The sequence below is a fragment of the Staurois parvus genome, unplaced genomic scaffold, assembly GCF_062004578.1.
Source record: "Staurois parvus isolate SC_StPar_1 unplaced genomic scaffold, SC_StPar_1.0 ptg000327l, whole genome shotgun sequence".
Taxonomy (NCBI): Eukaryota; Metazoa; Chordata; class Amphibia; order Anura; family Ranidae; genus Staurois; species Staurois parvus.
In genome coordinates, this window is record NW_028318123.1 from 4,887,393 (window position 1) to 4,900,048 (window position 12,656).

General features: G+C 37.4%; 1 protein-coding gene across 4 annotated transcripts in view; it reads left to right on the plus strand.

The window, feature by feature from the left end:
* The window catches only part of CDKL5 (cyclin dependent kinase like 5), a 434,956-nt gene that overhangs the window by 331,711 nt on the left and 90,589 nt on the right, over positions 1 to 12,656 (plus strand). For all 4 annotated transcript variants that reach the window (XM_089683897.1, XM_089683900.1, XM_089683898.1 and 1 more), the window contains exon 8: positions 8,765 to 8,824. In XM_089683897.1, coding sequence (XP_089540023.1) covers positions 8,765 to 8,824 — 60 coding nt within the window. The remainder of the gene's footprint in view (positions 1 to 8,764; positions 8,825 to 12,656) is intronic.

Genomic DNA, 12,656 nt, shown 5'->3' on the forward strand with positions numbered 1-12,656 from the left:
TTATTGATTAAATTTAATGTGAACTATAAATAAGTAATTTAAATGCTGTTAAACAGTTAGAGCTGAATTCCAGGCAAACCATTAAATTTATATTTAAAATAGATATATAGGAGCGGTTGTTCCTCTTAAGGAACTTGTATTCCTGCTATCCAGTGCTAACATTTATACAGTCCTGCCAGATAGTGCAGCCTTACTTTACTCTGCTGTATTTTTGTGATAGCGAAGAGCTTCAACCCCCCCCCCCCCACACCTTCACGAAAAAATTGTGTGTATGTGTGTGTGTATATATATATATAGTCAAACACTGCAGCTGCTGACTTTTTATAAAAGGACATTTACCTGGCCAGGGATCCAGTGCTGTCCTCACCAGGGCCGATTCTTCACTAGTCTATGGGTTTCTGCAGTATGTTTATTAACATAAACATGTTAATGTTTATGTTAATAAACATTAACATAAATGCGGCTTCACAGCTTGCTTCCCACTGTGCATGCACAAGCCATGCTTTAAAATAGGTATAAGTGAGCGCTAAAGGTAACAAAGCTGCTGAACACAAAAAAGTACCAAAAAAACCTCCAAAAACTCACATATAAAAAAGGTGCAGCGCTTATATATTAAAACATGCAAGATATCAAAAATGCAAGAGTGTATCCCTGCAAAACGCAGGCAAGGTATAGTTATTATACTGCCCCTTATAGTCTCAAATAACACACAAATATATAGTTCACAATTCCCAGTGGGTAGGGTGAGGTGAAGGATCAGATGGATCTCTATTGACACACGGTGATAGCCAAAAAAGGTGATGTATGGTGATATCCAAAACTGGTAAAAGATTGTGCACTCACCAGATGCACAACCAATATGCGCATGTAAGAGATAACCCCTCTCAAGGTATGGTTCCAGGACTCATCAAAGGCAAGATCTGGTCAAACTTTATGATGTGGACCCTCAGCTGTCATGCATGGCTCTGTCCCCTATAGCTCTTTACTCTGCAGGTAGTTGGAAGCTCACCAGAGAGCCCCAGAAAGAAACAAGGAGGCCAGAATAGCGTGATACCGCTTAAGCATGCGTGCGTTTATTTCATCCAGCAACAGGGTATAATAAAAACAATACTGACCAGACAATAAAGTTGGCCGCCGGGACCCCAATGGTGCCGACGGTGGTAAACGTCACTGTGCCGCAGTTCCTCCCTGACGCGTTTCGTGCAACCGCACTTACTCATAGGGGGTATGCTCTGGGCGCAGGACGTTTAATATATGCATTATCTCTGGTGAGCTTCCAACTACCTGCAGAGTAAAGAGCTATAGGGGACATGCAGGGATACACTCTTGCATTTTTGATATCTTGCATGTTTTAATATATAAGCGCTGCACCTTTTTTATATACAAGCCATGCTTTGCTTTGTGAATGGTCCTGTAGCCTTTTGAGACCTGTGATGTGTCCCAGAAGGCTGTGGGCAAAGGGGGGGGGGGGGCAATTTACGCTCAGATTGCCTAGGTGGCTAGGTACCCATTCTCCCAAAAAAAAAAATACACGTGTCAAAGTGGCAGAAGAGGGAAGGAGGAGGCGGAAAAGATCAGCTTCCCCTTTTTAGGTGAAGTTTCGCTTTAAGCAGCACGATTAGGTCGCCTCTCCATCTCCAGATTGTGATTAGACAGGGAGGGAGCAGCAACAGATTGGTGAGGTCATCTCTTCCCTCTCTCCTCCTGTCAGCATGTTTCTTGTCAGCACATGTGAATGCAGGATACATAATTAGCCCCAGATAGTTCCATCCTCTCTCCTCTGAGAGATTATAATACAAAATGCTGAGATTAGGTCAAGTTCTGGTATTTACATTTGAAATGCATGAAATACCTGAACTTCAGCTTTAATTGTCCAAAATAGTTTAGACAACACAGTCTATATCCTTCAGTTGTATGCTGGCTATACTCTAGTAGATTTTCAAACAAATATTCAGATGAGTATTCGTACAAACATTATATCAAAATTCTTTGTACATTCCATGGCTTGGTGAATACTTCTTTAAAAGACTTAAAAATTTTGTTTCATTCCAAAATCAAATGTGAAAAGCAATGTAATTTCCCAAACGAAAACCACATTTACAGTTAGAAATTCATTTGTTTGAGAAAAAAATTCCATCCTGCACCCTTAAATTTTCTTGTTGCTGTGGTTGAAAATGAATATAATTTTGACCCCCACTAACATTTAGAAAATCAAACCAACATTCTTAAAATGGAAAAAAAAAATTAATAAAATGATTAGAGATGAGCGAATCGAACCTGGCGAAGTGGAATTCGTTTCGAATTTCAGGAAAAATTCGATTCGCATCGAATCCGAATTTTAGCAAACTTCGGGTGCACGAATCAAATTTTTCCCGATCAACCGGCAAAAGTGTCACTGCAGAGAGCTCCGCTATTTCTGACAGTTCTGACAGTTCATTTACAGCGGTTGAAACATTGTATCTATTTGTTTCCATTTAGGATACAGATGTTTTTATTCGGAAATAAATAGATACAATGTTTCAACCGCTGTAAATGTGAAGGAACTGTCAGAGAACTGTCAGAAATAGCGGAGCTCTCTGCAGATACACTTTTTGCTGTACTGGAATACTTCTTCTTTTCATTCTTCTTCTTCTTTTCATTATTCTTCTTCTTCTTCTTCTTCTTCTTTTCATTCTTCTTTTCATTCTTCTTCTTCTTTTCATTCTTCTTCTTCTTTTCATTCTTCTTTTCATTCTTCTTTTCATTCTTCTTTTCATTCTTCTTCTTCTTCTTTTCATTCTTCTTCTTCTTCTTTTCATTCTTCTTCTTTTCATTCTTCTTCTTCTTCTTTTCATTCTTCTTCTTCTTCTTTTCATTCTTCTTCTTCTTCTTTTCATTCTTCTTCTTCTTTTCATTCTTCTTCTTTTCATTCTTCTTCTTCTTCTTTTCATTCTTCTTTTCATTCTTCTTCTTCTTTTCATTCTTCTTCTTCTTCTTTTCATTCTTCTTTTTATTCTTCTTCTTCTTTTCATTCTTCTTCTTCTTCTTCTTCTTCTTTTCATTCTTCTTTTCATTCTTCTTCTTCTTCTTTTCATTCTTCTTCTTCTTCTTTTCATTCTTCTTTTCATTCTTCTTCTTTTCATTCTTCTCATTCATCTTTTCATTCTTCTCATTCTTCTTTTCATTCTTCTTCTTCTTTTCATTCTTCTTCTTCTTTTCATTCTTCTTTTCATTCTTCTTCTTCTTCTTTTCATTCTTCTTCTTCTTCTTTTCATTCTTCTTCTTTTCATTCTTCTTCTTCTTCTTTTCATTCTTCTTTTCATTCTTCTTCTTTTCATTCTTCTTCTTCTTCTTCTTCTTTTCATTCTTCTTTTCATTCTTCTTCTTCTTTTCATTCTTCTTTTCATTCTTCTCATTCATCTTTTCATTCTTCTCATTCATCTTTTCATTCTTCTTCTTCTTCTTTTCATTCTTCTTCTTCTTCTTTTCATTCTTCTTCTTCTTCTTTTCATTCTTCTTTTCATTCTTCTTCTTTTCATTCTTCTTTTCATTCTTCTTCTTCTTCTTTTCATTCTTCTTTTCATTCTTCTCATTCTTCTTTTCATTCTTCTTCTCATTCATCTTTTCATTCTTCTTCTTCTTCTTTTCATTCTTCTTCTTCTTTTCATTCTTCTTTTCATTCTTCTTCTTCTTTTCATTCTTCTTTTCATTCTTCTTCTTCTTCTTTTCATTCTTCTTCTTTTCATTCTTCTTCTTCTTCTTTTCATTCTTCTTCTTTTCATTCTTCTTCTTTTCATTCTTCTTCTTCTTCTTTTCATTCTTCTTTTCATTATTCTTCTTCTTTTCATTCTTCTTCTTCTTCTTTTCATTCTTCTCATTCTTCTTTTCATTCTTCTTCTTCTTTTCATTCTTCTTTTCATTCTTCTTCTTCTTTTCATTCTTCTCCTTCTTCTTTTCATTCTTCTCCTTCTTTTCATTCTTCTTCTTCTTTTCATTCTTCTTTTCATTCTTCTTCTTCTTTTCATTCTTCTTTTCATTCTTCTTCTTCTTTTCATTCTTCTTCTTCTTCTTTTCATTCTTCTCCTTCTTTTCATTCTTCTCCTTCTTCTTTTCATTCTTCTTCTTCTTTTCATTCTTCTTCTTCTTCTTCTTTTCATTCTTCTTCTTCTTCTTCTTTTCATTCTACTTCTTCTTCTTTTCATTCTTCTTTTCATTCTTCTTCTTCTTTTCATTCTTCTTCTTCTTTTCATTCTTCTTCTTCTTCTTCTTTTCATTCTTCTTCTTTTCATTCTTCTTCTTCTTTTCATTCTTCTTCTTCTTCTTTTCATTCTTCTTCTTTTCATTCTTCTTCTTCTTTTCATTCTTCTTTTCATTCTTCTCATTCTTCTTTTCATTCTTCTTCTCATTCTTTTCATTCTTCTTCTTCTTTTCATTCTTTTTCTTCTTCTTTTCATTCTTCTTTTCATTCTTCTTCTTCTTTTCATTTTTCTTTTCATTCTTCTTCTTCTTTTCATTCTTCTTTTCATTCTTCTTCTTCTTCTTCTTTTCATTCTTCTTTTCATTCTTCTTCTTTTCATTCTTCTTCTTCTTCTTCTTTTCATTCTTCTTTTCATTCTTCTTCTTCTTTTCATTCTTCTTCTTTTCATTCTTCTTCTTCTTTTCATTCTTCTTCTTTTCATTCTTCTTCTTTTCATTCTTCTTCTTGTCATTCTTCTTTTCATTATTCTTCTTCTTCTTTTCATTCTTCTTCTTTTCATTCTTCTTTTCATTCTTCTTCTTTTCATTCTTCTTCTTCTTCTTTTCATTCTTCTTCTTCTTCTTGTCATTCTTCTTCTTCTTCTTGTCATTCTTCTTGTCATTCTTCTTCTTCTTCTTTTCATTCTTCTTCTTTTCATTCTTCTTTTCATTCTTCTTCTTCTTCTTTTCATTCTTCTTCTTCTTTTCATTCTTCTTCTTCTTTTCATTCTTCTTTTCATTCTTCTTCTTTTCATTCTTCTTCTTTTCATTCTTCTTTTCATTCTTCTTTTCATTCTTCTTTTCATTCTTCTTCTCATTCTTCTTTTCATTCTTCTTCTCATTCTTCTTTTCATTCTTCTTCTTTTCATTCTTCTTCTTCTTTTCATTCTTCTTCCTCTTCTTCTTTTCATTCTTCTTTTCATTCTTCTTCTTCTTCTTCTTTTCATTCTTCTTTTCATTCTTCTTCTTCTTCTTCTTCGTCGTGCCCCGTGACTGCCCAAATGAGTGAAGTGTGCGGTGATTCTAAGATCGACGGCACTCATCTGCATGTCATACTGACTGACAGTATTATTTCTCTTCCCCAGCAGACTCCAAGGGCATTTAAATGAAAGGTACAGTGTTCTGCACTAATATAAAGGCTCTCTGAAGCCTAGAAACCCTTTAAATAAGTTAAATTCGCGGCGAATAAATTCGCATCGAATCGAATTTCTCCCGCAAATTCGGCGAATCAGCCGAATCGAATTTTTGAATAATTCGCTCATCTCTAAAAATGATACTAGTTTATAGCCAGCTTTAGTGGACAAGAAATCGGATGATTGAAGAAAACTGAAGAATATCATCCCAACAAAACATTTGTTGTCTGTGTCCTGTTGGGGAGATTTATCTTTGCTTTCAGTTCTTCTAACACAAGAGCAAATGAACATAAATATCTGCAAATTAAGGAAAATACTATTTTATACCATGTCACTCAAACAGATGTCCTCAATGGAATATATCTAATCACTCCTGTTGTGGGGGTAATTATAACAATTTAGTTTTCCTGTCACTTTGTCTTGTGCTGACAGTGGCCTATAGATCAAAATGGTGAACCTCACAATTAACACAGCTTAAAAAAATTATATACATTTTGAAGTTGAAAAATTTTTTTTTTCTGCGCAGCTTTAGCCACTTAACTTTCCTATAATGAAGTATGTACCACATCGTGTGGGCAACTGAATCCTGGAGAAATCTGTACTACAGGGATGCCTGTCCTCTTCCAGCGCTGCATAGGTAATAGCGTCAGGCTTTGGCCTGAGCTGTTGTAAATAAAGTTGCATCGGGGATATACCCCTCCTCCATTGAGAAATGTTCATTCTTTGCTTTCACTGCATGTAACACAATCTCTAAATAGGGAAAGAATCCCGTGGCTCATCAGACACTGTCGTCCTCCCCCCCCCCCCCTTCCCCCTATTCAGAGATCCTGTTACAGGCAGTGTTAACATGTTAACGATGAAAACATTGTTTTCATTGGAAGAGGAGAATGGGACAGGTCCCGGTGCAACTTTTTCATAGCAGCTCAACCCAAAGTTAATATTGCAATGCTGGAAGTTCAGAGAAAGGAAGAGGACAGGGCATCCCTGTACAGAAGATTTTTCAGTACAATCTATGTAGTACTATGGTAACATTGTACTACTTTGGTCATAGTAAAATATGAAAAAAAATCTTTAAAAAAAAAAAAAAATGTAATAAAAAATTAAAAATAATAAAAAAAATATATATATTTTTTTTTCATACTGTCACCAGTCAGTGTCCCTGTTCACCGCCATGCCAGTTATATGATGACGCTGTACTGCACTGGTGACAGTATGTAAAAAAAAAATAGTGAAAATAATTTTTTTAATTTTTTAATTTTCCGAAAAATTATGACAAAAAAAACACAACTTCAAAAAACGCACCATGCCTCTTATGAAGTACGTCGGACTGTCTACTCTGCAAAAAGGGGTCATTTGGGGGATATCTGTACTGTTCTGACATTCTTGGACCTCAAAAAATTAGATAGGCTGTCAGTACTTCAGGATTGATCAATTTTCAGATCTATACCATAGTTTGTGAACTCTATAACTTTCCTACAAACTAAAAAATACATCCTAATTTGGGTTTTTTTCACCAAAGACATGTAGCAGAATACATCTTGGCCTAAATTTATGAAGAACAATTATTTATTTACAAACTTTTATAACAGAAACAAAGAAAAACGTGTTTTTTTCAAAATTTTCTGTCTTTTTTTGTTAATTTAGCAAAAAATAAAAACCCCAGCGGTGATTAATTACCACCAAAAGAAAGCTCTAGTTGTGTGAAGAAAATGATAAAATTTTAGTTTGGGTACAATGTTGTATGACCGCGCAATTGTCATTCAAAGTGTAAGAGCGCTGAAACGTGAAAAATGGCCTGGGCAGGAAGGTGTAAAATTGCCCGGTATTGAAATGGTTAAAGGTGAATTTCCGGTATGGAAATTTTTGCATACTTACAGTACATTGGTCCAGCTTGGACCAATGTAACTATGGATATACTATACTTGGCCAATCTCTCTGGAAGCTGGAAATCACTGTAGAAGACACACTACTATAGAAATCTTCACTAGCTTCCAGGTTCCATGCCAAGGTGTCCTGCTGCTTAGTGAACACAGGAGTTCATTTGCTCATCATAGGTGCCATTCTGAGAATGCTTTTCATTTTCCCAATGACATTGAAAGTATTCTCTGATTGAACTAAGTAAATGGGGGTGGCACGGTAACGTCATGATCTCCACCTTACATTTTACATTCAATGAGGAAATGCGAAGGGGACAATAACTAAAACTGGAGCTCTCAGAATGTAATGCAGCTGTGCATTGTAACTAATCAACTTTTAGATTCAGCTTGTTCAATTAAGCTTTGGCAATAAAACTTGGTAGCTGCTTGGTTTATATGCAGAGCTGCACCATAAAAAAAACTTGTGTATATATGAATAATTGAACTATTAGAATTAAATTTAATTTTTCTCCCCCACACTTGCGTAAAGTGGTTGTAAACTTCAGACATGAAATATGAACAAAGCATATTCCTTTATGGTTTTTGCTTGTCTCTATCCAGAGCACTAACTGTCATTTCTGTCTGCTACCTTATTCCTCTACTATCAACTAGTCACTTGTGACAAGTTTCCCTAACAAGAAAAGAAAAGGTGATGGGAGAGAGCTCCAGTACACAGCCCATGATTGACAGCCTCAGCTCCTTTCCTGTGTGCTGTGTGGAGGGGGTGTGTCCCTTCCCTCCATTCAGCTCTCAACTCTCCTCACTGGTAACCTCAGCATCACGTCTCATGCTTTGTGAAAACTCAGATAAGCTGTATACATTTTAGATTTTATACAGCTGTAGAGAGGAGAATACTGCATATAAACAGGTACAACTTATATAGGAAAATTTGTTCCATCTATGTGTATTATTTGAGGCCTGTCACTTTATTGGGTATGTGTAACAATTTACAACCACTTTTACCAACCACCTGTCAGGCATTTTCTTTCCATACTAATGTGAATTGGTGGATCTTTTTTGCAAGATCTTCTATGCACTTGAGATGGAGCTGATATCACACTCTCTGCTTAGCTGGCTTTTTCCCACATTGTCTGACCCATAACTGAATTCCCAGCACAAAGAATTAATAAAGGGGGTTGATTAAAGTAACAACCATTGGCTTTATCATATAGGTGATTTTTATAAAGCATATGTATGTGCAGTTTTTCTGCTGAACTTGCATATGCTATTTATTTCATACATTATAATATTCCACTTAAATTAGAGAGGGCTATTTTGCATATGTTGTGCCAATAGTTATCTCACATCAGCGTAATGCTTTCATACACCTACACATCCAGGACTGAATATCAAAGTGGAATAATTTTGTCTGTGTAAGTATTTTTTTTTGGTAGTATTACTCATGCAGCTGCTAAGCTATTAATAACTAGTTTTGCCTATTTGTAAATGCATAGATACTTAACTGTGTGACTTCTGAACTATCATGTTTCTCCTTTTTAGATATTAAACCTGAAAACCTCTTAATTAGCTACAATGATGTCTTAAAGCTCTGTGATTTTGGTAAGTCAAAAAATGAAATTTTTCTTATTTTGCTGCATACAAAAAACACTTCAATGCTTGCAATAAATAATTAGCCAATTATGTTTTATCTCAGACTAGATTGTAAGTCAGAAGTCAACACATCCAAAGGAACACTGAAAGATATGGCTGTTTTTTAAAGGAAGAACACAATACAATATATAAATAGAGATTCACCATTTTATGCTTGTACTGTAACCTACTGTACCATTAGGCACTTGTCAGCTATTGCCTAGGGCAGCACAGTAAGGGTACCCCTAGAGTTGTAAAAATTGCATGCTTAATTCAACCATCCTCAAACACCAGTGGGTCTGTAAACAAGTTTGTCTTAGCTGAATATTTGCACTCAGGTGAAAGTAGAAAGAAGGATACAGAGACGAGCAGTGGTAGCAAACATTGCAAGCACCCAATTTAAGGGATAAAATAGTGACTCTTTCAGTTGTTCCCCAAACAGCAGCTGGAAGGTTCCACTCCTGCACATATTACCCACCGCCGTACAATCCACACTATACATTCCTTATTTAACATTACCACATTCTGCACTATGTAAGTCTTCTCAGACTCTATTTAACCACACCCCATTTAAGCCACACCCAACATTCAGTGCACTTTAAACCACGCCCACTTTCTGTCATGGCACGCTTATTGCGCCGCATTTTTATTTTCCTCAATGCCTAGGGTCCACTTTTGATCTTGCACACAGGCTCACTGAAGTCATGCAAAGAAACAGCAAGCGCTCAGTGATCCAATTAAATCAGCCACAATTGCACTAAAAAGGAACCCTAGACCTTACATATAATACAAACAGAAACCAGTGCAGCGCTAAACAATGACAGTGTAAGACTGAAAAAATAATAAATAAGAATTATTGGTGATGATAATAAATCAATAATTAATATTAGTGATAGCAAATATAAGTGGATGAAGCGGTATGATTGGCGCAATAAAATAAGTGCAACTGTGAAAGTCTTAAAGCAAAGAGTGTTCATAAGGTAGTGAAGGCATGACACAATTGGGTCAGCATACAGTGTTGCAAACGGGTCCTATTGCACAGGTGGTGTCAAATTATTCCATGTGGCTTTATCCATGTGGGAGATTGATAAAAATGCACACTCACCAGATGCGCCTAATTAAAGCACAATATGTTGAACAAGAATCTGCAGGAAGCCCCCTTCAAATGGACCAGACAGACAGTGTGGGAAAAGGATCCTTCCTCTGGATAGGAGACTCCTCTTCAACTGCAATTCCACTGGGGTCCTGGGAATCATTAGCTCAAAAAAGAGCCAAAAAAGAAGGTGCTCGTAGTGTAGTAATATTTCTGATTTATTAGGTAAAAAGTGTTAGATAAATCTTCCATGTGGAATACAGCAAAAAATCACAACATAAAATCATCTCACTAAGATGGCTGCCGGACCTTCGTGAGGCTCCTGCGGCGTGACGTCACGGCATACGGCTCCTCCTTGACGCGTTTCGTGCACATGCACGTTATCAAAAGGGGTGTGCCTTTTGTACAGACACACACTCACCGGCCTATTTATTAGGTACACCTTGCTAGTATCAGGTTGGAGCCCCTTTTGCCTTCAGAACTGCCTTAATTCTTCGTGGCATAGTTTCAACAAGGTGTTGGAAACATTCCCCAGAGATTTTGGTTCATATTGACATGAGTTACTGTTTCCTTTCTATCATCTTGAACCAGTCTGCCCATTCTTCTTTGACATCAACCAGGCATTTTCGTCCACACAACTGCCACTCACTGGATATTTTCTCTTTTTCAGACCATTCTCTGTAAACCCTTGAGATGGTTGTGTGTGAAAATCCCAGTAGATCAGCAGTTTTTAAAATACTCAGACCAGCCTGTCTGGCACCAACAACCATGCCACATTCACAATCACTTAAATCCCCTTTCTTACCCTTTCTGATGTTTGGTTTGAACTTCAGCAAGTTGTCTTCAACACGGCTAGATACCTAAGTGCATTGAGTTGCTGCCATGTGATTGACTGATTAGCAATTTGTGATACCAAGCAGTTGAACAGGTGTACCTAATACAGTGGCCAGTGAGTGTACATTATAGGGGCAGACACACACTCAATGTCAAGTCATCATATACACAGAGTGTAAGGGCAGGCATACACACACACACACATGCACTCGCACACTGTCAGTGCAGATACACACATGCACATTATAAGGGCAGATGCACAAGCACACATGGTGTCAGGTCTGACATACTGTATACAAAAGGGTGTCGAGGCAGACACACACAGTCAGGTCTAGGTCAGTCATACACTATACTGTCAAAAGTATTGGGACACCTGCCTTTATATGCACATGAACTTTAATGGCATCCCGGTCTTAGTCTGTAGGGTTGAATATTGAGTTTGCCCACCCTTTGAAGCTATAACAGCTTCAACTGTTTTGGGAAGGCTGTCCACAAAGTTTAGAAGTGTGTCTATGGGGATGTTTGACCATTCTTCCAAAAACGCATTTGTGAGGTCAGGCACTGATGTCGGATGAGAAGGCCTGGCTCACAGTTTCCACTTTGATTCAACCCAAAGGTGTTCTATCGGGTTGAGGTCAAACTCGCTCATCCATGTCTTTATGGACCTTGCTTTGTGCACTGGTGCACAGTCAAGTTGGAACAGGAAGGAGCCATCCCCAAACTGTTCCAACAAAGTTGGGAGCATGAAATTGTCCAACATGTCTTGGTATACTGATCCCTTAAACATTCCCTTTACTGGAACTAAGGGGCCAAGCCCAACCCCTGAAAAACAACCCCACACCATAATCCCCCCTCCAACAAACTTTACACTTGGCACAATGCAGTCAGGCAAATACTATTCTCCTGGTAACTGCCAAACTCACCCACACGTCCATCAGATTGCATGAAACATGATTTGACACTTCAAAGAACACATCTCCACTGCTCTAGAGTCCAGTGGTGGCGTGCTTTACACCACTGCATCCAACACTTTGCATTGCACTTAGTGATGTAAGACTTGGATGCAGCTGCTCAGGCATGGAAACCCATTCCATGAAGCTCTATATGCACTGTTGTTGTGCTAATCTGAAAGCCACACAAAGTTTGGAGGTCGTTAGCTGTTTAGAGAGTTGGTGACGCCTGTGCTCTGTACGCTTCAGCATGTGGTGACCAAGCTCTGTCATTTTACGTGGCCTACCACCTCGTAGCTGAGTTGCTGTTGCTCCCAGTTTCTTCCACTTTGTTATAATACCACTAACAGTTGACCGTGGAATATTTAGTAGCTAGGAAATTTCACGGATGGACTTATTGCACATGTGGCAGCCTATCACGATACCATACTTGAATTCACTGATCTCCTGAGAGCGACCCATTCTTTCCCAAATGTTTGTAGAAGCAGTCTGCATGCCTAGGTGCTTGATTTTTACACATGTGGCCATGGAGGTGATTGGAACACCTGAATCACATGATTTGTAGGAGTATCCCAATACGTTTGGCAATATAGTGTTCATCCATGCAGGGCAGACACACATACACAATACCAGGCAGATGCACACAGTCAGGGCACATGGTTATATAACACAGAATACACACACAGCTCAGCACATATTCAGAAAACAGACATACATCATGGTCAGAGCACACACATCACAAAGGGCATGTACATTCAGACACATAAATACTTTGTAATGCACTAAAGGTTAGTTCACCTTTACAAAAAAACTGTCCTTGCAGATAAAGGACATCTATAGATAAAAACAAACTGGGCAGTTTTGACTAAAATCGAATGCCCTTACTATAGGTGTAGGCCATTCATGTACCTCATATGAAGCCTGA